The following is a 27,578-nucleotide window of genomic DNA, read 5'->3' on the forward strand; positions in this document are numbered from 1 at the left end:
GACGGATGAGGAAAATTGATGAAAGATTGCAACGCAGAATAGTCCGGATGGTGGATAAGCAGCCCCAAACATGTTCCAAAGACATTCAAGCTGTCCTGCAGGCTCAGGGAGCATCAGTGTCAGCGCGAACTATCCGTCGACATTTAAATGAAATGAAACGCTATGGCAGGAGACCCAGGAGGACCCCACTGCTGACACAGAGACATAAAAAAGCAAGACTACAGTTTGCCAAAATGTACTTGAGTAAGCCAAAAGCCTTCTGGGAAAACGTCTTGTGGACAGATGAGACCAAGATAGAGCTTTTCGGTAAAGCACATCATTCTACTGTTTACCGAAAACGGAATGAGGCCTACAAAGAACAAAACACAGTACCTACGGTAAAATATGGTGGAGGTTCAATGATGTTTTGGGGTTGTTTTGCTGCCTCTGGCACTGGGTGCCTTGACTGTGTGCAAGGCATCATGAAATCTGAGGATTACCAAAGGATTTTGGGTCGCACTGTAGGGCCCAGTGTCAGAAAGCTGGGTTTGCGTCCAAGATCCTGGGTCTTCCAGCAGGACAATGACCCCAAACATACGTCAAAAAGCACTCAGAAATGGATGGCAAAGAAGCGCTGGAGAGTTCTGAAGTGGCCAGCAATGAGCCCAGATCTAAATCCCATTGAACACCTGTGGAGAGATCTTAAAATTGCTGTTGGGAAAAGGTGTCCTTCCAATAAGAGAGACCTGGAGCTGTTTGCAAAGGAAGAGTGGTCCAAAATTCCGGGTGAGAGGTGTCAGAAGCTTATTGATGGTTATAGGAAGCGACTGATTTCAGTTATGTTTTCCAAAGGGTGTGCAACCAAATATTAAGTTAAGGGTGCCAATACTTTTGTCCAGCCCATTTTTGGGGTTTTGTGTGACATTATGTCATATTTGCTTTTCTGCCTCTGTTTTATATTTGTTCCAATACATACAAAGGGAATAAACATGTGTATAGCAAAACATGTGTTAATGCAATACCTTTTTTGTGTGAAATACTTGATTTTCAGGAAAAATATCAAGGGTGCCAACAATTTCGGCCATGACTGTACGTGGTTATAGTATATGGAATATATACTTTGTAATTATTAAGAGACAGCGCACCCACTTTTCTTGAAGAAGGAAAGTTACTTACCTGCCTATCCACCCCTATACAGTGAGCTGTGCATGCGCAGCTCATTGTGCAAGTTTGGCAATGATGAGAGTGAACTCCTGTGCATGCATGGGAGTGATGTTGTCTCGGTCTGGCTAACAAAATCGGCTGGTGAGCGATATCCAGAAGATGGCCACCTGAAGATATCACCAATGAAGTTGAATATAGCTTTGCTTTAAAGTGGTTCTAAAGGCTGAAAATTTTTTTTTTTACTTAAATGCATTTTCTGCATTAGAAAAAAAAGACATACTTACCTAAGCCCAATCTTGATCCAGTGATGTGCACAAAATGTACCCTAGTGGTAAACAAGTATTTAACCCTAGCAGTGATGGGGCAGCCCCACTGCAAGCAAGGATTTTTGTTTTCCCCTGGAGACAGGCTTTAATGTCATTGAGGTTGTTTTTTTCTACAGCAGCCACAGCCTGATTAGAAAAGTTTCTACATTGCCAACAGCTTCAAAGAAGATCCTCTATGTGGAAGCAGTGATCTCTGTAGAGGTCCAACAAGCCCCCTACTGAGTCAAACCTATAGCTCCCTGGTGATTGGAGAGCACTACCTCTGACCTAGTAGGGGATGTATCCGATGATTTATCATAGAGAACAAGGGTCCCTTTCTGCAGCATGCTGGCAGCACACAGGCCTTTAGTCAGGCTGTGGCTAACTTTTAAAGAAAACAAACTGTAGGCCTCTGTACATCATTTTGATGCATCTGCAATTCAGCCAATTTAACCTCTTGCCACTCACCTAATGTTAATGGTCTGCTGCAAAAACAATGGGCTTTAATGCTTATACCTCATGCACATTGGACATTTGGCCATCTCTCCTAGGCAACTTTTCTTCTGCCAGCAGCGTTTTGGCAGAAAAACTCATGTAGCTCATTTAGGAGCACTTAAGCACTTGGAATGTTAATTAATTTAATTGGCCAGAATAGCAATTTATTCTGGCCTTTGAAATGAATTAACGCTCAAGCACTAAATGAGCGTTAGATGCATGTACACACGCCAAGCATTTTTTCTGTTAATACATTGCTGCTCCAGGATGCACTAGCAGGGTTTTTTTCTACCTCTAAATTCCTCTAAACATGTCTGTTTGCATGGACATATAAGGGAACGTGCAGGAATTTTTAGCTGCAGAAAAAAGCCCCCAAAAACGTCAGATACCACTAACAGCAGAGTTTAAAACGCCCAGTGTCCATAAGCCATTACACGCCGCACGTGTGTCCATGGATAGCCAAGGTTTCTGTGTTGGAGACGCACTCACTGCAACAGGGGCGGACTGACAACTCATGGGGCACCCGGGCAATAGGGGATCATGGGGCCCGTGTCCTTGCCCAAACTCAAAAAAGCCTATGAAAAAGGTACCAGGGGCATCTCATGGGGCCCCCTACTAACCCCGGGCCCTCGGGCAGTGCCCGAGTTTCCAAATGGTCAGTCCGCCCCTGCACTGCAATCTTCCAGCAAGGTCATGGACAACTCCCAATCTCTAGCAATGGTTGAAGTGGTTGCATGATCTACCACACCTTCTTGCACCCCTGGAATGAAGGCAGAGTTAAAGGGGTTAAACTGAAAGTTCAGTTGGGCTTTTTTTTTTTTTTTGGATTTACAGTAGATACACTCTAACCCACAGAATTCTGTTCCTACCATGAAAGGGTTAGTTGGTTGTGTTTGCCCCCCAAGCTAAATGTCTGAGCTGTACAACCCCAAACACTCTGGCACACTCTGTGACATTTGCTTGTTTAGTTTGGCCATTTATTCCAGACTTGACACAGAGGGAGAGAATTATTGTCTGTGTTGATTATTTCTCACGCCTGGCATCCTCCACCTTCCTCTGGGAATCCCACTTCATATGATAGTCGGTCTCCAGGGGGCCGCATTCCATCTAACAGTGAGAAGCAGCAACAAGAACCGAAATGCTCTGAACTGAATGAAATGAGTGCCAGTAAATCTGTCCCGGCATTTTAATTCTTGTTTAGTGAAAGTCACATTAGCTGGGTGTTTTATTGTATATTAAAACAGACTGCTGCTACCTTTTATATGTGGGGGAGGAAAACTCATTTTCAGTTTTTCTACTTTCAGAAGAAGAGAATGAGCGGCTGAGCATTGAACAGGGTCTAATCCATTTCATTAGAACAGTAGCCTACAAACCCAGAGCCGGAGGCCATGGAGGTCTTGGTTCCCCTTCCCGCAATCCAATGATTGGGTGTAGAATGTCTTGGTGATTTGAACAACTTGGGCCCCCAGGCCTTTTTCTCCATTAATCCTCCTGTCCCAGAGTGCTTCATTTCAGAAATGTCTCGTTTCTACACCTTAGTCTACACTAATGTGTTATATATACTGTACATTGGTTTTCAAGACAGATAGGGCTTCCATTTGATAGCAGATTTGGATGCATGTTTTCACTTCCTTGACTTTTATTAGCTAAAATAAGGTTTTTCCAGCATTTTTCCCATTGCAATGTTTACCTGAATTGCATCTCTCTCTATGTAGATGTGTGTGTGTGTATATATATATATATATATATATATATATATATATATATATACACACACACACACATACAGGGGTTAAAATTTTGAGTCCAGACCTACTATCCGATCACAAAACTTACTCTCCACCAGTTTCTCCACCCAACCTTGCCCAGGTCCGCCCCCAACCCCACCACCGGCCCGCCCCAAACCCCACCCCCAGCCCACCACCAACCACGCCCCCTTTAAAGCTTAGGAAATTACATTTGTCTTTAGAATAAAGAGTCCAAAATATAAAACTGTACACAGTAATGTATATCCCAGCTCCCCTGTACTCCATTATAGTGATATGACATGTATACAGTAATGTATATCCCCCCTCCCCTGTACTCCATTATAGTGATATGACATGTATACAGTAATGTATATCCCCCCTCCCCTGTACTCCATTATAGTGATATGACATGTATACAGTATGTATATCCCAGCTCTCCTGTACTCCATTATAGTGATATGACGTGTATACAGTAATGTATATCCCAGCTCCCCTGTACTCCATTATAGTGATAGGACATGTACACGGTAATGTATATCCCAGCTCCCCAGTACTCCATTATAGTGATATGACATGTATACAGTATGTATTTCCCAGCTCCCCTGTACTCCATTATAGTGATATGACATGTATACAGTATGTATTTCCCAGCTCCCCTGTACTCCATTATAGTGATATGACGTGTATACAGTATGTATATCCCAGCTCCCCTGTACTCCATTATAGTGATATGACATGTATACAGTAATGTATATCCCAGCTCCCCAGTACTCCATTATAGTGATAGGACATGTTGTATACAGTACTTACTCCTAGTCCCTCCGAGTCCCCCGCGCCAGTGGAGAGGGTGTCTCCTCTCAGCGGAGGAGAGCGGACCTCTCCTGCACCTGTCCCCTCAGCAGCGGAACCGCAGAAGCCGGAAACCGGAAGTTCTAAACCGGAACTCGGCTTCACAATGAGGCTCTGAGCGCAGGTGCAGTCGCTCCATGCTTCATCTGTGCTCGCTGTTCGCCACAGAGGAATTCCTCCTCACATTTGGCGAGCGGGTGAGTGGCTTTTTCAAGCCCTGTATATATATATATATATATATATATACACACACACACAGCATCCCAGTCTTAGTCCGTAGGATTCAATGTTGAGTTACATAGTCTGGCTGAAAAAAGACAAGAGTCCATCCAGTTCAACCATGAAAAAAAAAGTTATAATCCTATACCCACAGTTGATCCAGAGGAAGGCAAAAAAAACCCCAGCAAAGCATGATCCAATTTGCTCCTGCTGGGAAAAAAATTCCTTTCTGATCCCCCGAGAGGCAATTGAATATTCCCTGGATCAACTTTACCTATAAATGTTAGTAATCCAGTTAAATTCTGTGTATCTAAGAAAGAATCCAGGCCTTTTTTAAAGCAATCCACTGAGCTGGCCAGAACCAACTCTTGAGGAAGTCTATGCCACATTTTCACAGCTCTCACTGTGAAGAAAGCTTTCTGTGTTTGGAGATTGAATTTCTTTTCCTCCAGATGTAAAGAGTGCCCTCTTGTCCTCTGTGATGACCTCAGGGTGAATAGCTCTACACCGAGTCCACTATATGAACCACTGATGTATTTATACATGATGATCATATCCCCCCTTAATCTCCTCTTCTCAAGAGAGAATAAATTCAGTTCCTCTAATCTTTCCTCATAGCTGATCTCCTCCATGCCCCTTATCAGTTTGATTGCCCTTCTCTGTACTTTCTCCAGTTCCCCAATGTTCTTTTCGTAAATTGGTGCCCAAAACTGAACTGCATATTCCAGATGAGGTCTTACTAATGATTTGTACCGGGGTAATATGATATCTCTCTCTCTGGAGTCTATACCTCTTTTAATACAAGAGAGGATTTTGCTCGCTTTAGAAACCGCAGCTTGGCATTGCATGCCATTATTAAGCTTGTGATCTACCAGAACTCCCAGTTCCTTCTCCACCATTGATTCCCCCTAGTTGTACCCCCCTAGTATGTATGATGCATGCTTATTCTTAGCCCACAAGTGCAGAACCTTACATTTATCAACATTAAACCTCATTTGCCACATAGTGGCCCAATTATACAGTGCATTGAGGTCGGCTTGTAAGTTGGAGACATCCTGTAAGGACGTTATTCCACTGCACAGCTTGGTGTCATCTGCAAAGACTGAAATGGGATTCTTAATTTCAGACCCTATATCATTTATAAATATATTAAAAAGTAAGGGTCCCAACACTGAACCTTGGGGTACACCACTGACAACCCTAGACCATTCAGAGTATGAATCATTAACCACTACTCTCGGAATACGATCTTTTAGCCAGTTTTCTAACCATTTACATACGGATTTTTCCAAGCCTGTAGAATTTACCTTACACATTAGCTGTGTGTGGGGAACGGTGTCAAATGCTTTTGCAAAATCCAAGTATACCACGTCCACCGCCAACCCTCTGTCCAAGGTTTTGCTCACTCCCTCATAAAAAGAAATCGGATTTGTTAGACAACTTCTGTCTTTCATGAATCCATGCTGTCTATTGCTTAAAATATTTTTTTCCAGCAAGAACTCATCTTTGTGGTCTTTTATTAAACTCTCCAGTATCTTCCCAACTATAGAAGTTAAACTAACAGGTCTATAATTACTTGGTGAAGATTTTGACCCCGTTTTAAATATTGGCACCACATTGGCCTTACGCCAATCCAGTGGTACTATGCCAGTCATTAAAGGGTCCCTAAAAATGAGAAACAATGGCTTTGAAATGACAGAGCTCAATTCTTTAAGGACCCGTGGGTGTATGGCATCCGGTCGAGGTGCTTTATTCACCTTTATACTGTCTAAATATTTTTGGATCATATCAATTGTGAGCCAATGTGGATCATCTGGAGCTGTGTCACCATGCCCATTATGGACAAGAGCTCCCTCATGCTCCTTTGTATACACAGAGCTGAAGAAGGTATGAAATAAATTTGCCTTCTCTTTGTCCCCAGTCACCCACTCTAGATTATTTTGTAAAGGGCCTACATGCTCGGACCGGACCTTTTTACTATTAATATATTTGAAGAATTTTTGGGGGTTGGTCCTGCTATCTTTTGCAATCTGTCGTTCATTTTCAATTTTTGCGGCCTTTATTTCCTTTTTTTCATATTATGTTATATTCTTTGTAATGTTTAAACGATGATGGCGTTCCTTTATTTTAATATTTAATAAAAGCTCTTTTCTTATTATCTATAGCTTTTTTAACTTTGGCCGTAAGCCACATAGGTTTGATTTTTAGCCTTTTAAACTTGTTTGCCCATGGGAATATATTTTGCAGTGTGTTCACATAGTCTTTTTGAAGAACTCCCATTTCGGAGCTGGCCCACCCTTTGCAGCTATAACAGGCTCAGCTCTTCTGCAAAGGCTGTTCACAGGGTTTAGGAGGGTGTTTTTGGAAATGTTTGGCCATTCTTCTAGAAGCACATTTGTGAGGTCAGGCACTGATGTCGGACGAGAAGGCCTGGCTTGCAATCTCCACTCTAATTCATCCCAAAGGTGTCCTGTTGGGTGGAGGTCAGGACTCTGTGCAGGCCAGTCAAGTTACTCCACCCCAAACTTGGTCATCCATGACTTTATGGACCTTGCTTTGTGCACTGCTGCGCAGTCATGTTGGAAAATTGTCCAAAATGTCTTGACATGCTGACTACTTAAGAGTTCCCTTCACTGGAACTATGGCGTCAAGCCCAACCCCTGAAAAACAAACCCACACCATAATCCCCCCTCCACCAAACTTTACACTTGGCCCAATGCAGTCAGGCAAGCACCATTCTCCTGGGAACCGCCAAACCCAGACACGTCCATTGGATTGCCAGACAGAGAAGCATGATTTGTCACTCCAGAGAACACGTCTCCACTCCTCTAGAGTCCAGTGGCGGCGTGCTTTACACCACGGCATCCAACGCTTTGAATTGCACTTGGTGATGTAAGGCTTGGATACAGCTGCTCGGCCATGGAAACCCATTCCATGAAGCTCTCTATGCACTGTTGTTGTGCTAATCTGAAGGCCACACCAAGTTTGGAGGTCTTTAGCTATTGACTCTGCAGACAGTTGGTGACTTCGGTGCACTGTGCACTTCAGCATGCGGTTACCCCACTCTGTTTTTTTACATTGCCTACCACTTGTTGGTGGTGTTGCTGTTGTTCCCAGTTGCTTCCACTTTGTTATACTCCCACTAACTGTTGACCGTGGAATATTTAGTAGCCAGGAAATGTCACAGATGGACTTATTGCACAGGTGGCAACCTATCACGGGACCACGCTTGGAGTCACTGAGCTCCTGAAAGCGACCCATTCTTTCACAAATATTTGTAGAAGCAGTCTGCATGCCTAGGGGCTTGATTTTATACACCTGTGGCCATGGAGGTGATTGGAACACCTGAATCCAATGATTTGGAGGGCTGGCCCAATACTTTTGGCAATATAGTGTATGATTACATCTACATACAATAGGATTTGGCATATTGTTTATCCTAACTGCCCATAACTACAGTACCTCCTTAAAGTTCCTATCCAATATAACGTGGATTAGAGACGTAATACAGACAAGCAATTGTATTATCCCATTAAGGTGTAATTTGAGGGATAGATGAAATTGTGATGATTCATGTCCTTATCTATTCACCTCATAGTGGCCACTATGTATGCTATGTGTTTTGAGTGAATGTGTGCATGCCTAGGTTCTTGATTTTATACACCTGTGGCCATGGAGGTGATTGGAACACCTGAATCCAATGATTTGGAGGTCTGGCCCAATACTTTTGGCAATATAGTGTATACACACACACTCTCCTGTAGGGGTTCTGGATAAGGTCAGTGGAGACCCGATCTTGACCCCCCCACACCCCCATGTATCTACACAGCAACAGATCAATCAGATCTAATATCGATCTATGGCTAGCTGCAATAAACCAGCAATAGATTACTAAAGGAGATACTTACTCCTGCGGGGGAAAGCAGGTAAGGACTGCTTGAGCATCCATACAAGGAGCTTCCAAGTTTTGTCAAAGCTTAATTAAACAAGCTGAAGTTAGAAGTTGATTGATTATACCACGCACAGCTGCATCAGATTTTGCACTCTACAGTTATATTAGTAAATTGACCTCATTGTGTTTCCTGTGACATGCTACAAGCACTGCCATGAACAGCCGGGGGATCTAGCTGTACCCCAGCCAGGACCCAGGAGAACCCATTACTTAGTGCCACTTAAAAATGGCACCTAAGCAGGGGTGGACTGACAACTCATGGGGCCCTCTGGCAATAAGGGATCATGGGGCCCCTGTGTCCTTGCCCAACTCAAAAAAGCCTATGAAAAAGGTACCAGGGACATCTCATGGGGCCCCCTACTGACCCTGGGCCCTCGGAAAGTTTCCAAATGGTCAGTCCACCCCTGCACCTGAGACAAGTGGTTAATGTAAACCTTTTTTCTATAAGAAACATAGGGGCTTCCACTGCTGACCTTCTTTTGAAGATGCTATCTGCTTGGCTCAGATTCTCTGGCTTTAAAAACCATCCCATTAACCAGCTCTTTTAATTAAAATACCTACAGACGCTCTTTTATGTTTGCCTAAGTCTGTGTCCCTTGATGGTGGCACTTGCGGGAGGGGCAATTGGTGACCTAATGTTACAGTTTGTGTCCACAATGACCAGTTTTCCCCTTATGTCATAAAGCCCTGCAAACGATCCCACCGCCACACAGTCAAAAGAAAGAGTCCACACCACCCAGACAGTAATAATGTCACCTGAAACATTACTCCCATCTTCTGCAGAGAAAATGCAGTACCCAATGAGTCACATGATAGCCGATTTAGGTAAGTAAAAAGATATCTCCTTCTGTAGTCTCAGCAACTGTGTGCAGGGAGGGAGATCGCACACTGTGTATGCACAGTCTTTGAACGAGGTAGTGCATCTAGTCCTTGGGAGAAAGCCTCTGATGTCTTTGGGGGAGGGATTTGCTTACTCTGCATTTTTGCATACAGGCTGTGAACACCTAGAGGTATAGAATTTCTTTTTTTAAAAAGATGAAGAATGGATCATAATGTGCTTGGGAGCCTGTGGAATTTTTTGTAAAATGTCCCTAAGGTGAACTTATCCTTTAAATAATTAAAATGTTTTCGACAATTACACAGGTCCATAGCAGAAATGTGAAAATTGCTATGGTCCATAAGGGGTAGGTGTGAGATCTGAAGAGCAGTATGGTAAGCCACTAGAGCTGAACTTTTCTTGGTGTCAATAGAAATCATTTTCTTTTATTTTGCTAGTGCATAAGCGCAGTAGAGAGCAAGCTATTGGGTGTTGTAGACCAGTGTTTTTCAACTTTGAAAGCAGTGCCTGGTAAATTCAACTACAACCTTCCATGATCCAACAAGAAAAAAAAGTTTATATCCATACAATAAAAGTGTGGGAATGCAAAATATTTATTGAAGTGCTGGAAGGCTCTAGAAGGTGCATGGGTGTCACTGTGGAGGCGAATGGGGTTTCTGGAGGGAATTAGATTACTCTAAATCAAAATTAGTGGCCATATAAGAGATGAGGTTTTTGGAGGGTGCCGAGGGCAGCTGTGGGCCATGTAGGCTCTGAAGGGGTCTGGGATCTCTCCAGGAGGCTGGGGCTTTGCTGGGGCACTTGATAAGACTGGAAAGCACTAAGGGGGCACTGTGGAAAGTTCAGATTAACTGTGGGACACGGTTGGAGATTTTGAGCAGTATGGGGGGGGGGTACTAGAAATTTTTTCAGCAGGATGGGGGGAGACTGTGGAAGGTTGGGCAGAACTGCAAGCACAATTGGAGCTAAGGGGCACTGTGGTAGGTTAGGGCATCTGTAGCTGTCTTTGAAGCCCAGGAGGTAGAAGGCTGTGTCCCATTGGTGGTTGAGAACTACCTGCTGAAGATAAAAAAAAATTTCAAAAAGCTTCAAGTGGATCTTCACTTGACCCCCACCCTCCATTTTTTTTTACCCTTGCTTACCAGGTAGTGTTTTCTGCAAAGTTCAGATACCCACCCACCTAGTGGATCCAGAGTTGGTCTGCTGAGATCCTCTTCTGCCACTGCTTGGTCCCGTGCCACCATATTGTGTGTGACATCATTAAGAGGCCCACCAGCTCTTCTGGGTTCAGCCAGAGGACCTCTTGATGGACATGGTACTAGGCCACCCCCTCCTCCTCTGTGAATGAAGGGCTGTGCCTCTTAGGATATGTGATGTGCTTATTCCAGGAGGCACAGTGAACATTGTGCAAGTCATTTGTCTAGGAAAGTGCCGTGCATGTGGGAGTGGGGCAGAAAATTTTTCATGAAAAAATGTAAACAAAAAAAAAAGACAGCACTATTCATGCAGGGGAGGGGTAGATATGAGGGAGGTTTAATTCAGGGGGTGTAGATTTTGCTTTCAGAAAGCAGGCAAACTGACCCCATTCCCGACACAGAACACTCTTGACAACTTCCCTATCATCTGTTTTTTTTTTTCCTCCCACCACCAGAACGGAGCAGATCCTGAGGGAAGTGCCGACTCTGGAAGCCTCAGCAGAACAACTCTGCCTGACATCTCCCTGGTATGTATTGCTGCTGATGAGATGCTTAATTATAGGGATCCTTCAAAGTGATTGACAGTCATAGAAAAGAGCTGCTGTGGTATTTTTCCATCAAACCATTCCAATAACGTACACATCAAAGTCAGTACAAACACAGGTAATATGGCTAATAGCTTTACAAAGACTCCTTTATCTTCACTAGAGCCTTGAGGCACGGAGCTGAAAATAGCACTGGCACATCCAGAACGATTCCTTCTACCCCGAGGGCCCATTGCAAAGCTCTACAAATTAAAAGCCATGCATTATGGATGATCTTCCCATTAATCTGGACCATTCCTGGACAGGTCAATAGTTATTCTCATAAGGAGCTCATATCACAGAACCTGTTCAGCAGAAAATCCAGTTTGTATGCAAAGCTGGAGAATAGCAAGAATTTCATGCTACTTAACTCCTGATTAACATGTTAATTAGACATTCAATTGTTGGACAGAACATGCTCTGAGCTGACATGCTAAGAAATGGAAAAACTATTTACATTTTGATTGATTTTTTAGGTAGTTAAACTTTATGCCTAGGATCCTGATAAAACCAAGGCCTTGTTTCATTATTCCCAAGATAATTTACTGCGTTATTAGCAGTTGATGTTCATATAACCCAATATAATGTTAACCCTCCCTGGGGCGTACACGTTCAAAAAATAATTTTGGGCCTGAAGATTTGTTAAATCCCTCCAAACATTATATATTTTCTGAAAGCAGAGACCCTGGATAAAAAAATGGTGGTAGTTCCACTCTTTTGTCATACCGTGTAAGAACAATGGTTTATTAAGCATGAAAAATAGATACTCAGCATGTTATGCCTTAAAAAAATAGTGCAAGATAAAAAAAAAAAAATTTCGATGTTCTCTATAAGATATTTATAACCTCCATTGTTTTCATCTATTAGGAAAGAGGAAAATGCCTCAAATATCCTGTCCAAAAAATAATTCACTTTTTTTTTTTTAAATAATAAACCCGATTGTTCCTTCCAGCTTAGTAAGTGGTTGGTCCAAAGTCAGAAATTCAATGTTCAAAATCAATTCTCCGTAACTTCGTAAATGCAGCTGCCTTTTCTACATAAAAGATCCAATCTGCAAAGTGTCCTAATGATATTCTTGCATTGATTTTGGACACTGAATTTTTTAACTTTGGACCAATCACTTTTCGAGCTGGAAATAACACAATGTTCAGTTTTAAAAGAAAATGTTAATTATATTCTCTTTTTTTTTTGGACAAGAAATTTAAGACATTTTTTCCTATTTTTTATATATCAATATCAACTAAAAAAAGAAAACAAAATGAATATATTATATATTAAATATTCTCCCTTTGATGAAGACCTTAATATGCATCATAGTATATATAAAATTGTGGGTGTTCTCATCCTAATTTAGCCTATAACTTTGGGACTATATTACTGGCACATTCACAAAGAAAAGTTTTTTTCTCATAATACTCTATAAAATCTATTTTTTTAAATTAAATTTTTATGGGAAAAAAAAAAAACTTTCCTTGTTTGTGGATGTGTCAGTAACAAAGCCCCATTTTTAGAATACAGAGAAACATTTATACATATATATATATATATATATATCAAAATAATTATAGGAACACTTCCTAATCAGAGTATAGCATCAAGTCAGTTAGACTCCTGGGATATTGATCTGGTCAGTTAAGTAGCAGAGGGGGTTGTTAATCAGTTTCAGCTGCTTTGGTGTTAATGAAACTAAAAACAGGTGCGCTAGATGGACAACAATGAGACAATCCCCAAAACAGGAATGGTTTTACAGGTGGAGGCTACTGACATTTTTTTCCCTACTCATCTTTTCTGACTCTTTTTCACTAGTTTTGCATTTGGCTAGGGTCAGGGTAACTACTGGTAGCATGAGGCCATACCTGGAGCCTACAGAGGTTGAACAGGCAGTCCAACTCCTCCAGGATGGTACATCAATACTTTCCATTGCCAGAAGGTTTACTTTGTCTCCCAATACAGTCTCAAGAGCATAGAGGAGATTCCAGGAGACAGGCAGTTACTCTAGGACAGCTGGACAGGGCTGTATAAGGTCCTTAACCCATCATCAGGACCGGTATCTGCTCCTTTGTGCAAGAGCATAGAGGAGATTCCAGGAGACAGGCAGTTACTCTAGGAGAGCTGGACAGGGCTGTATAAGGTCCTTAACCCATCAGCAGGACCGGTATCTGCTCCTTTGTGCAAGGAGGAACAAGATGAGCACTGCCAGAGCCTTACAAAATGACCTCCAGCAGGCCACTGTTGTGAAGGTCTCTGACCAAACAATCAGAAACAGACTGTGCTCACTGCCCGGCACCATAGAGCTTGATTGGCATTTGCAATTGAACACCAGAATTGGCAGGTCCGCCACCGGCGACCTGTGCTTTTCACAAATGAGAGCAGGTTCACCCTGAGCACATGTGACAGACGTGAAAGGGTCTGGAGAAGCCGCGGAGAACGTTATGCTGCCAGTAACACTGTTCAGCATGACCGTTTTGGTGGTGTGTCAGTGATGGTCTGGGGAAGCATATCCATGGAGGGATGCACAGACCTCTACAGGCTAGACAATGAGACGCTGACTGCTATTAGGTTTTGGGAAGAAATCCTTGGACCCATTGGCAGACCCTACGCTGGTGCAGTGGATCCTGGGTTCCTCCTGGTGCACGACAATGCTCGGCCTCTTGTGGAGAGAGTATGCAGGCAGTTCCTAGAGGATGAAGGAATTGATACCATTGAATGGCCCCCACGCTCGACTTACCTAAGTCCAAAAGAACACCTCTGGGATATCATGTTTCGGTCCATCCGACGACGCCAGGTTGCACCTCAGACTGTCCAGGAGCTCAGTAATTCCCTGGTCTAGATCTGGGAGGAAATACCTCAGGACACCATCCGTTGTCTCATTAACAGCATACCCCAACATTGTCAGGCATGCATACAAGTACGTGGGGGCCATACAAACTACTAAGTACCATTTAGAGATGCTGCAATGAAACTTCAGCAAAATGCACTACCCTGCATCATTTGTTCACTTAGATTTTCGGGGTGTCTTTGAATTCAGTCCTCTGTAGGTTGATCATTTTCATTAAATGATGGGGCATCCTTATGTTCCTAACACATTACCCAATCCATAGCAGTATAGATATCCAGCAGGAGATCTTTCTCCATTGAGTTCTCATGTGTTTTCAAAGTGTTCCTTTCATTTTTTTGAGCAGTGTATGTATGTGTGTGTGTATATATATATATATAAACACACATATACATACACACACATACACTGTATAGTGTATATACATGCATCAAAATATTTTAATAGCAGGGCTCTGATAAGATGTTTAACTTTTTTATAGGTTGTAGAGAAATACAGTATTCTTTTTTGATTTTTTTTCCTTTTTTTTTCTTTAGTTTATATGCATGTGTGTCTTTAATGATATAATAAAGTATTTTATAATTAATATTTTTTTGACATATAATACTTTGTGTATTAGTAGCAATGGTATCTTAGGCCATATTTTTTTTTTCCTGGTATGCGGTTTTTGTTACTGTCAGTGTTCCCGCCAGGAAGATTTGCTCTCTCTAGTTATCCACACAGAGTGATAGGAAATTGATTATTTTAAAATTGCACTGTAACTATATTTGTAAAAAAAAAAAAGAAAGCACTGTAACCATCAAAAGGATAGAAGGGAAAATCATCCAACTGAAAAGGAGATGGCTTATCCTATCCAAAACTAAAAAAAAGTTTTGGCTAGAAATTTTGCTGCTATGAGCAACAAATACATTTTCAGGTCTTCCAGGTAGACGAGACCTACATATTCATCATTTATATATAATATATTACATTATACCAGGGGTGGACTGACCATTTGGAAACTTGGGCACTACCCGAGGGCCCGGGGTCAGTCCAAAAGGGGGCCCCATCAGTAGGGGGCCCCATGAGAAGCCCCTGGTACCTTTTTCATAGGCTTTTTTGAGCTTGGCCAAGGACACAGGGGCCCCATGATCCCCTATTGCCCGGGGGCCCCATGAGATGTCAGTCCGCCCCTGCATTATACTTGATTATTATTAGAATTTTTAAATATATTACATTATCATTCTTACATAATATTGCGTTTTTTTTTCAAATAACTTTCCTTAAAAGTGGAAAGGACTTCTGGGTAATCAATATTTTTCATAGCAGGTTGATCAGTGAATTCCCCACCCACTACGATTTTGAAGTATCTCTTAGTCTTTGCTAAACTAGATAAGCTGGTTGACATCACTATTTCTTTGCCCAACATTCCACCAATGGTGTCCTCATCATAGTGTGTTGATTGGTAACATGTTCATAAATTAATTTTGTAAGACATGGTGTTTAAGAAAGGTATTCATTAATAGTTAGAATAAGATGTGGGGGTGATGGTTCATTTCTATACCATAGCCAAAGTAGTTTCAATATAAATACCCATCCCTGAAATCTCATAAATTCTAATATGTTACTGTAGTTTCAAAAGTCATTTTGAATCTTTTTAAAACTGAACTCCAGGTATATAAACTTTTACGTAAAAATATATTCCTCAATAGCTACAAATGGTAAAAATCCACTTGTGCGCACCAAATGCTTTTATAAACCCAGATATTAACTTTGTAAAAGTAGCAGTGACATCATCACCATAGCCTGTGCAGAGCTGTAGGAGGGGCCCATTAGGCTCCACCCCCTACAGGAAGGGGCAGACACAAAACCAGTCACCCTGCACAAGGAGAGAGAGTAGCAGTGACTGGTCTTTTTTTGCAGGAAGGCAAAGTTTCACAAAGGACTACTGCACAGATCTGGAAAAAATACACAAAGCACACCAATATTCCAGGAAGACTACACATGACTCTTGTATTTAGACAATGTTTGCTTATCATAGAGTACATCTGCAGCTTTTGTTAAAAGTGATACCCTGTTGATCCTGCCATGTAGGTCCTTGCTCAGGCACATCCTGTATAAGCTGAAAGCACATCCCAACTGTGCTTCTGTGTAGTCACCCAGGCTTCTAAAAGAGAATAAAAATGGCAATTTCAGCAGACTTTACCCAGGTATGGTCCACTGTTGTCACCATCATGAAACCAACCCCGAGAAATGCTATGTAGCCATTCTGAATTACATGTAAAAAAAAAATGATTATGTACAGTTGCAAGAAAAAGTATGTGAACCCCTTGGGATTACGTGGAGTTTTGCATGAATTGGGCATAAAATGTGCTCTGAACGTCATCTAAGTCACAACAATAGAAGAACACAGTCTGCTGAACATAATACTACACAAACATTAGATGTTGCCATGGTTTAATTGCACATAACATGTAAACATTCACAGTGCAGTGAGGAAAAAGTATGTGAACCTTTGGACTTAATAACTGGTTGACCCTCCTTTGGCAGCAATAACCTCAACCAAACGTTTCCTGTAGTTGCAGATCAGACCTGCACAACGATCTGGAGTAATTTTGGACCACTCCTCTTCACAACATTGTTTCAGTGTAGCAATATTCTTGGGATGTCTGGTGTGAATCGCTCTCTTAAGGTCATGCCACAGCATTTCAATGGGGTTGAGGTCAGGACTCTGACTGGGCCACTCCAGAAGGCGTATTCTGTGCTGTTGCAGCCATTGTTTTGTTGAATTACTTGTCTGCTTTGGGTCATTGTCCTGTTGCAGCACCCATCCTCTGCGGAGCTTCAGTTGGCGGACAGATGGTCGTACGTTTTCCTGCAAAATGTCTTTATAAACTCTGGAATTCATTTTCCCATCAATGACAACAATCCGTCCAGGCCCTGAGGCAGCAAAGCAGCCCCAAACCATGATGCTCCCTCCGCCATGTTTTACAGTGGGGATGAGGTTTTGATGTTGTTGTGCTGGGCCTTTTTTTCTCCACACATAGTGTTCTGTGTTCTTCCCAAACAACTCAATCTTGGTTTCATCTGTCCACAGTATATTTTTCCAGTAGTGCTTTGGAACATCCAGGTGCTCTTTTGCAAACTCCAAACGTGCTGCAATATTCTTTTTGGACAGCAATGGCTTCCTCTGTGGTGTCCTCCCATGTACTCCATTCTTGTTTAATGTTTTCCTTATTGTAGATGTGTCAACAAAAATGTTAGCATGTGCCAGATATTTCTGTAGGTCTTTAGCTGACACTCTGGGATTCTTCTTTACCTCATGCAGCATTCTGCGCTGTGCTCTTGCAGTCATTTTTACAGGACGACCACGCCTAGAGAGAGTAGCAACAGTGCTAAACTTTCTCCATTTGTAGACAGTCTGTCTTACCGTGGACACATGAACATCAAGGCTTTTGGAGATACTTTTGTAACCCCTTCCAGCTTCATGCAAGTCAACAATTCTTGATCGTAGGTCTTCTGAAAGCTCTTTTCTGCGAGGCATGGTTCACATCAGAGAGTGCTTCTTGAAACCAGTAAACCCAAAACAGGTGTGTGTTTTTTAAGGGCAGGACAGCTGTCAGCAACACATCCAATATCATCACACTGATTGGAGTCAAGGTTGGCTCACTCCTGGCTCCAATTAGCTCTGGGAGAAGTCATTAAGCTAGGGCCTCACATACTTTTTCCTCCCTGCACTGTGAATGTTTACATGTTATGTGCAATTAAACCATGGCAACATCTAATGTTTGTGTAGCATTATGTTCAGCAGACTGTGTTCTTCTATTGTTGTGACTTAGATGACATTCAGAGAACATTTTATGCCCAATTCATGCAAAACTCCACGTAATCCCAAGGGGTTCACATACTTTTTCTTGCAACTGTATTTTAGGTCAAATAATGTTGACGATGTATTGTCAGTTAGGGTTCATGTCTACTTTACCTATCCTGTTGCATTGGAATGTCAAGTGTGATTGAATGATGGGATATTTTATGGCACACAGTACATATTTTTTTCATTTTTTAGGATGATGTCAACTCAATGTTAGAGGAGCCCCCGTCATTTCGGCCAGCTCCTCCTCCTCCTGTTACAGAAGAAGCACCTTCCATGCTCAGAAGACAAAATGGAGAGCGAGTACCGCGTCCTTCCTCTGGCTCATCACAGTCTGGGCTTTTCTTCACTGCCCCTTCCCATCCCAGTCCACCATTGCCTCCTCTAACATCACCCCCAACTCCGAGCCCTCCTCTTCCTCTTCTCACTACACCCCCCACTTCTCCTCATTCCCAGAATCCAAATGAGGCAATATATGCCACTATTTCTCCCAAAACTCAGACTTCAGCACGTCCTGCAGCCCAGCTGGCTCTGGTCACGCAGGTACCTCTACCCCCCTTCCCGAGGGTCCAGTCACCTACCAGGTTAAAGCCCATGTTGGAAAGCCCCCCGCATTCAGCTTCTTCCTCACATCCTGATCAATCAGAGGTTCACACTACACAACATTTTGTCATGGTGGAGGTCCACCGGCCCAACAGCGAGCCTGATGTCAATGAGATCCGAGCTGTACCACAATCACGAGGTAAGAGCATTTATTTGTAGCCTAGGAAAAAGGGAGCAGCTACTTTATAACATTAACACTTTTTAAAACTTGGTCTCCTAATGCAACAGCTAGCTGCAAGGGAGGTCTTAACTGGTGGCCAGGGGGGCATTTGCCCCATAGGCCAATACTGATAATGTTGGGTTGGTTGGATATAGACTGTCCCTACCATGAAATAGCTTGTTGATTGTTTTTGCCATCCCATGCCAAAGGTTCCCAGCCCTCTCCTGGCTAGAAGTCATATGGCCAGCAAGCTTCATATTTGCCCCATAGGCCAATACTGATAATGTTGGGTTGGTTAGGTTTAGACTGTCCCTACCATGAAAGAACTAGTTGGTTGTGTTTGCCATTGCAGGCCAAAGGTTCCCAGCCCTCTCCTGGCTAGAAGTCATATGGCCAGCAAGCTTCATATTTGGCCCATAGGCCAATACTGAATGTTGGGTTGGGTGGGTATAGACCAGCAATGGGCAAACTACGGCCCACGGGCCGTATACGGCCCGGCGGACCTTTTAATCCAGCCCGCGGAGCGTGGCAAACATTGGCTGTCAGGATGTAGGCGGGGCAGCGTGACGAACTTCTCTCCTCTCACAGTCCGCCCTGAAGACCGGAACGGCGTGGGAACACGGCGAGAGGAACGCGCGGAGCAAAGGTAAGTGAATTGACACAATATGGGGAATGAATTACTATAGGGGGGATGAATTACTATAGGGGGGATGAATTACTATATGGGGGATGAATTACTATATGGGGGATGAATTACTATATGGGGGATGAATTACTATGGGGGATGAATTACTATATGGGGGATGAATTACTATGGGGGGGATGAATTACTATATGGGGGATGAATTACTATGGGGGATGAATTACTATATGGGGGATGAATTACTATGGGGGATGAATTACTATGGGGGATGAATTACTATATGGGGGATGAATTACTATGGGGGATGAATTACTATGGGGGATGAATTACTATACGGGGGATGAATTACTATAGGGGGGATGAATTACTATATGGGGGATGAATTACTATGGGGGATGAATTACTATATGGGGGATGAATTACTATGGGGGATGAATTACTATGGGGGATGAATTACTATATGGGGGATGAATAACTATGGGGGATGAATTACTATATGGGGGATTAATTACTATGCTTACTATGGGGGAATATTACTATATTTACTATGGATGGCATGGTAGTGGCTGGGCCGGCCAGCAGCTAGTCCGGCCCCCGGGTCCAATATATGAACCCATTGCGGCCCTCGAGTCAAAAGGTTTGCCCACCCCTGGTATAGACTGTCCCTAACACGAAAGAACTAGTTGGTTGTGTTTGCCATCACAGGCCAAAGGTTCCAAGCCCTCTTCTGGCTAGAAGTCATATGGCCAGCAAGCTTCATATTTGGCCCATAGGCCAATACTGAATGTTGGGTTGGGTGGGTATAGACCAGCAATGGGCAAACTACGGCCCGCAGGCCGTATACGGCCCGGCGGACCTTTTAATCCAGCCCACGGAGCGTGGCAAACATTGGCTGTCAGGATGTAGGCGGGGCAGCGTGACGAACTTCTCTCCTCTCACAGTCCGCCCTGAAGACCGGAACGGCGCGGGAACACGGCGAGAGGAACGCGCGGAGCAAAGGTAAGTGAATTGACACAATATGGGGAATGAATTACTATAGGGGGGATGAATTACTATAGGGGGGATGAATTACTATATGGGGGATGAATTACTATGGGGGATGAATTACTATGGGGGATGAATTACTATATGGGGGATGAATTACTATGGGGGGGATGAATTACTATATGGGGGATGAATTACTATGGGGGATGAATTACTATATGGGGGATGAATTACTATGGGGGATGAATTACTATGGGGGATGAATTACTATATGGGGGATGAATTACTATGGGGATGAATTACTATGGGGGATGAATTACTATACGGGGGATGAATTACTATAGGGGGGATGAATTACTATATGGGGGATGAATTACTATGGGGGATGAATTACTATATGGGGGATGAATAACTATGGGGGATGAATTACTATGGGGGATGAATTACTATATGGGGGATTAATTACTATGCTTACTATGGGGGAATATTACTATACTTACTATGGATGGCATGGTAGTGGCTGGGCCGGCCAGCAGCTAGTCCGGCCCCCGGGTCTAATATATGAACCCATTGCGGCCCTCGAGTCAAAAGGTTTGCCCACCCCTGGTATAGACTGTCCCTAACACGAAAGAACTAGTTGGTTGTGTTTGCCATCACAGGCCAAAGGTTCCAAGCCCTCTCCTGGCTAGAAGTCACATGGTCAGTATATTTGCCTCATATGCCAATACTGATAATGTTGGGTTTGTGACACTTTGTAGAGATACTTTACAATTCTAACATCGACCAAAGTAGAACCCACAGTCAATGATATGTGTTAGGCATTACAGGGTCATCTCATTCAGACCTGCAAGGACAGTGACTGGCAGAGTGAAGTCTTCCAGCACCAACTTTCTTTGCAGCTCTGAGATGTCATGTGACCAAATGCCGAGAGCCACAAACAGAGCTGCAATTGGAAAATGTGAAATTGCCTGTTGCTATAAACTAAGACCTTAAAGAACACCTATGTCCACCAACCAATGTGGAGCCATGGTACACGTTGGGGTCTATTTATAAATCATTCATAGTATGAATATCAGAAGCATTAATGCAAGCTGAATGAACTGTCCCTGTGTTTTTTCCTAATTCATTAATTCCTGCATCATCAGCTGAGGCTAAAATGCAGTATAATTTTCTGAATTACCTTAATGAGAAAATATACAGCATTTTGGCCACTAGATGAAGCTAATGATGCAGGAATGAGTCTATTAAAAATACAGGGAAATTTCATTCATCTTGCACGAGTGCTTCTGACATACGTCCAATGAAGGTTTTATAAACATTTACAGTTAGGTCCATATATATTTGGACACAGGCACAATGTTCATACTTTTGGCTCTGTATTCCACCAGAATAAATTAAAACAAAACAATCCAAATGAATTTGAATTGCAGACTTTCAGCTTTAATTCAAGGGGTTGAACATAAATATCAAGTACAAATCTTAGGAACTGCAACCGTTTTTATACACAGTCCCTCCATTTTCAGGGGCTCAAATGTAATTGGACAAATGAATATAATCATAAATAAAATGTTCAATTTTAATATTTTGTGGAGAATCTTTTACTGGCAATGATTGCCTAAACTCTGGAACCCATGGACATTACCAAAGACTGGGTTTCCTCCTTTCTTTTGGATGTACATACCCTCAAATTAAACCTGAGAGTTTGCACTTTCAGCCCATATGCATTATGTAACTAAAGCTCGAATATGTTTTGGTAAATACCTGAAAAAATCTAAAATTGTGCTTGTGTCCAAATATATATGGACCCAACTGTATATAGCCCGTGTAGACTACCAAGAATGAGCTAGTTGGTTGTGTTTGCTACCCCAGGCCAAAGGTTCTCAGCCCTCCCCTGGCTAGTAGTCATGTGGTCAGCATGTTTCGTATGTGATCTTTAGCCAACAATAATACAACTATGAAGGTTAAAATAGCTGAGAAAATGGCTGTAATGTTTGCAATGAAATTAGTAAATGAAGAATACTCAATAGAAGCTGTCCCATTGATGACACAGGAATCCTAACTACAGAGTTAAACAGAGTGGCGAATCCTTCTCTTACCTGGTATACAAAGAAGTATTGTGGTGCAAGACTCAATAATTATTGATTATATTATATTGATTATAATCATAACATAAGCAGATAAAATTGGTAATCAGAATGAAGGCACTAGGGCAAAGTCATAATTCAGCTGAGCACCTTTGGTTGTCTTTTGGATGTTTTTTTAGCATGTATGCAAGTGTTTTTGTGTGGGTTTCAGGCTTGAGTGTTTTTTTTTTTGCCAATGATCAGCTAGTAAAAAAATAATAAATAGGAAAGCAATCAAAAAACGCATATTACAGACCTTTTTTGTGCATTTTTGTGTTTTTCATGCACTGCAATTTAAGCCTATTAGGGCCAAAATGTGTGCCTCAAAAGAAGCTTGTGTACTATTCTGAGGGATGATCTTCAAGCAACACTACGCACAGGTGTGAATGAGTACCACTAAATAGAATGTAAATCCTAGTGTTGAGCGTCATGCTTCAGATCGCTCAGGTGGGAATAGAGCCTCAATCATTGGCTTGGCCAGCATTACGTAAGAGCTGAATTTATAGATGCAAAATGTGGGACTACAGTACATGAAAATAAAGTTCATCCTTCACCAATTAACATAACGACATTGTTAACCATCACCTTAGGCCAGGGGTCTCCAAACTATGGCCCTCCAGGTGTTGAGGAACTGAAAATCCCATGAGGCCTTGCAAGACTCTGACACCCACAGGCAAGACTCCCAGAGGCAGAGGCATGATAGGACTTGTAGTACTTCAACAGCTGGAGGGCCATAGTTTGGAGACCCCTTAGGCTGTGTTCAGCACTGGATGATGCGCCAGCACGTGCTCATTGCTGCACGTTGTTACTCGTTACCTTGCTAGGGTAGTCCATTTATTTGAATGGGCTGTTTCCTGCATCTAAAACGCACCAAAGAAGTGTACTGCCCTGCCTCTCCACCTTGTCCATTGAGAAGCATTCTCTGAATGGTGCCTGTGCAGAGTGGCTGACCTCCTCTGTTCAGAATGCAGCAGAGCAGTGTCCCAGCACAGGTCCCTGAAGCCAGTGGAGATAACTGGTGTAGTGGTGTCTACTTCAGAGATTTCCACTTTCCAGGGGCATCTGCCAGATATGATATATACATAGTTAAATCCAATCTGCATCATTGTAACTATGTATAATACAGCCATGCCTGAAATTCTTCTTCAAGGTTGCATTCATACCTTCACATGCCCTGAATGCATGACAAAATGCACAGGAACGCACATATTGGTGCACGTTTCCAAAATACTCAAAAAAGTGCTGCAAATGTATGTTGTGCTTGCATTGCCATTAATTGGTTAGCAGGTGCGTGTTTTGCTGCGCTACAAATGCAACGCAACATGTGCTGCTAAATGCCCAAAGCTCGATACCTGAAAATAGTTCGGGAGCAGGGGCGGACTGACAACTCATGGGGCCCCCGGGCAATAGGGGATCATGGGGCCCCTGTGTCCTTGCCCAAACTCAAAAAAGCCTATGAAAAAGGTACCAGGGGCATCTCATGGAGCCCCCTACTGACCCCGGGCCCTCGGGCAGTGCCCGAGTTTCCAAATGGTCAGTCCGCCCCTGTTCGGGAGCTTCTTTGGTGCATCTCTTTTCCATTGAAGTGAACCAGCTACCCTATGAGCAACGTACGTAAACAATTTTTAAAAAATTAGAGTGGAAACATGTATGCCTGCTACACAAACATGTATACCCGCTACACAAACATGTATACCCGCTACACAAAGTGTGCATCCAGCCTAAGTCCCTTTTCACATTAGGTGATTTGGAATTGTGGGCAGAATTGTCGCAATTCTGTCCACGATTCTAATTCACAGCAAAAAATGATTAAATGGCACCTCAAAAGCGATGTGACTCTGCTGCGATTGCTTCCCAACAGAATTGCATGGCAATTGTGGCAAAACACGCGTTTAAAATCATGCTAAGCTTGTCGCCTAGGAGCTTGTTCTGAGTGACAAATGTTCATTGAAGTGAATGGGTTGCCCTATGCCTGGCCATTTGCATATCATCTCTGACAGTTTCATGTGAGTATATTATATTCCACCATGCACTATTCATTGCAGGATGAGTTATATACCTCATGCATGTGTGTGTGCGTGCGTGCGTGCGTGTGTGTCAGTTGTTTTTTTGTTTTGATTTTTTTTCAGTGCTTTAGGACTCATGGGGTTTGGAAAACTCTACTGAACAATGGAAACTGACTGCTGGAAGACGTATGTAAAAAAAGTCAGTTTAGGTGCGTTTGCATACCGCGTTTATGTTTAGAAGCATTTTTAAAATGATAACGTCAGGAGACCCTTCTGGAATGCACTGAAAAATAGTAAAAAATTAACTATTTCAGACATTTTGAAAGAGGAATAGAGAGAGCAGAAGCAGAGAGAGCAGTATGTGTTGAGATGACCTGTTTTTTCTGGTTGTATTCACTATGGATCCCATCATGAGTATAATGCGGCACGTTCTACCATTTTATCCTTCACGCAAAACCTGGAACTGACTGCGCTGGTGTACCGGGTCCATTTGAATACATGGAAAACGCTTTGCATGTATTTCTGATGATGAAAAAAAACTCTGAACAGCATCTGGATATGGACCTGTCAAAAAACGCTTCTAAACGCAAACGCTTCTAAATACGGTTAACCGCATTTACAAGCGTTTGGCGTTTGAAATGCCGGTAAAATCTACTCCTGAATGCAATTTTGGTGCGTTCAAAAAAATTACTGTAAACTCAACTGCCTGTAAACTAATGTAGACGACGATGTGTACATGGACACATAGGAAAACATTTGGGAAAGTTCAGGGGCTGCTGAAAAAAACGCTGAACAGCTCCTGAACATGACTTTAGCAGCAGTGTACTTGCGCCCTTAGAAGTTTAGATGTCTAGCCTTTGCTTACATGCGTATATTGTTTGTTCGTTGTGGCACTCCAATTGGTGGTTGACCGTAATTGGTCCAGCCCTGATTGGGTTCGTTATGAGGGGGGTGTGCTCCAGTTCTCTTAATGTACTTTGTGCCTCATAAATGCAGGAGTAGCAGGCCTACATTTTAGCTCTGAGGAAGGGAGTACATCTCCCGAAATGCGTTAGCCTACCTCAATAAGGGTCTACCGTTACTTTGGACCATCACTGACTCTTTATCTCTGTTTTAATCCTCTTTGGTTTGTGAGTATGCACTTTTATGCTTCTAAATAAACTCATGTTTCACCACGGTAATGCACAAAGAGAGTGCACCCTGTTTTTCCTTTTCTTTACCAGTACCAAGATTTCCTGATCTTCTAAGGGCTGCACCTCTTTGAACGCTGGTTTAGTTTTTTTGTGACATGCAGAAATGCGTGTAAATTGCGATTGCAGAATTGCGAGTGGGAACGCTTGCTCCTGCAGTGCGAGATCTGAACAGGGCCTATGTGTTTTGTTCTAGTCTCCAAGCTTCCAATATGTTGATGATGTCAGAATACAAACACTTCTCTGTATTGTATAGTTGAGCATATTTGAACAAAGAAGTCACGTGCTTTGCTACAATGTGCAGGTTTGTCTTTGAGAGATCACATGAATGAATAAGAATGGTCTGACTATAGAGCTGCTACTTGTACAATAGCTTTGTATTTGGCAAGTTGGCCCTCTGATGATCACAGCTTTTCAGCATTAAATTCATTATCTTTCATCTCAGCAATCTGGAACTGCGGATGTCTGGCTGCCGGGATAGTTAAGGTTGGGCTAAGAATATCCATGCATAATACATGTAACGGAACCGACCCCAGACTGCACTTGGGTACTTTTGTTAGAATACCGCTTCCCCGTCCGAACACCGACAACAGACACCACAGCTGACTATACAAGACTAGACGACACCGGTCTTGAAGTTATCCAGAAAGTAGACTAGTTTATTTTAACACAGATACAAGATATATACACTCAAGGCAACAATCCCCCCTTCCTGCATAATGACACAGGGCGGGGCAATCTACATTTAGTAACAAGAGACACACCAACAGACAGTCCCACAGGGGCGGACTGACAACTCATGGGGCCCCCGGGCAATAGGGGACCATGGGGCCCCTGTGTCCTTGCCCAAACTCAAAAAAGCCTATGAAAAAGGTACCAGGGGCATCTCATGGGGCCCCCTACTGACACCGGGCCCTCGGGCAGTGCCCGAGTTTCCAAATGGTCAGTCTGCCCCTGCAGTCCCATCAGGAGGGAGGGCTGCTGGAGACACCACCCACCAAGCCAATACACATAAACACATACATCCCATAATAGTTTGCTCCAGAGAAAGACACATAATACAACAATGGGATGCAACCACATGGCATTAAACAATCAACAACCCCCCCACCCCAATATTAAGAGAGATCACCATAGGCACAGGGTGACTTACACATAATAGGAATATGGGGAGCTGAGACAGGGGTCTCCCCACCTAAAAGTGACTCCTGTCGCAATACATACTAGGGGGGTATAACTGGGGGAATCAATGGTGGAGAAGGATCTGGGGGTTCTGGTAGATCACAAGCTTAATAATGGCATGCAATGCCAAGCTGCGGTTTTTAAAGCGAGCAAAATCCTCTCTTGTATTAACCACCTTCCGTCCGGCCGTTGTATATAAACAGCCGGACGGTGGCAGTGCAGGGTCGGGTGGCCGTTTATAAATGGCCTCCCCGCCCCTTGCTTGTGCGCGCTCCCTGAGAGTGCTCAGCACCGCGATCCAGTGCCCGCTGTGTCCTCCGGACACAGTGGAACACCGATCGTCATACGGGACCTCTGTGCGAGGTCCCGGTCATGTGACCACTGATTGGCCAATCAGTGATCACATGCAGAGTAGTAAGCAAGATGTCACTTCCTGACATCATTGCTTACTACGTGTGAAATCTGTGAATGATCAGAAAGGTCACATGGTACAAGTCTATTCACAACAGCCTTGTACCATGTGACAAGCTATGACCAATCACAGTAGTTCTCAATGGCTGCAAGAATGCAGCCAGACAGAAGGAGAAATGATTGCTTTTACAGCCTTTATGGGTGTAAACAAAACAAAAAAAAACACATAAATAATAATATAAAAAAATTAAATAAAAATGT

At 42.9% G+C, this 27,578-nt stretch overlaps 1 protein-coding gene across 8 annotated transcripts in view; it reads left to right on the plus strand.

The window, feature by feature from the left end:
* Window positions 1–27,578, plus strand: part of WHRN (whirlin) — a 253,906-nt gene that overhangs the window by 196,885 nt on the left and 29,443 nt on the right. For all 8 annotated transcript variants that reach the window (XM_089656385.1, XM_089656383.1, XM_089656380.1 and 5 more), the window contains 2 exons: window positions 11,201–11,272; window positions 18,211–18,757. In XM_089656385.1, the coding sequence (XP_089512511.1) occupies window positions 11,201–11,272; window positions 18,211–18,757 (619 nt within the window). The remainder of the gene's footprint in view (window positions 1–11,200; window positions 11,273–18,210; window positions 18,758–27,578) is intronic.

The sequence above is a fragment of the Staurois parvus genome, unplaced genomic scaffold (assembly GCF_062004578.1).
Source record: "Staurois parvus isolate SC_StPar_1 unplaced genomic scaffold, SC_StPar_1.0 ptg000902l, whole genome shotgun sequence".
NCBI classification, from domain to species: domain Eukaryota; kingdom Metazoa; phylum Chordata; class Amphibia; order Anura; family Ranidae; genus Staurois; species Staurois parvus.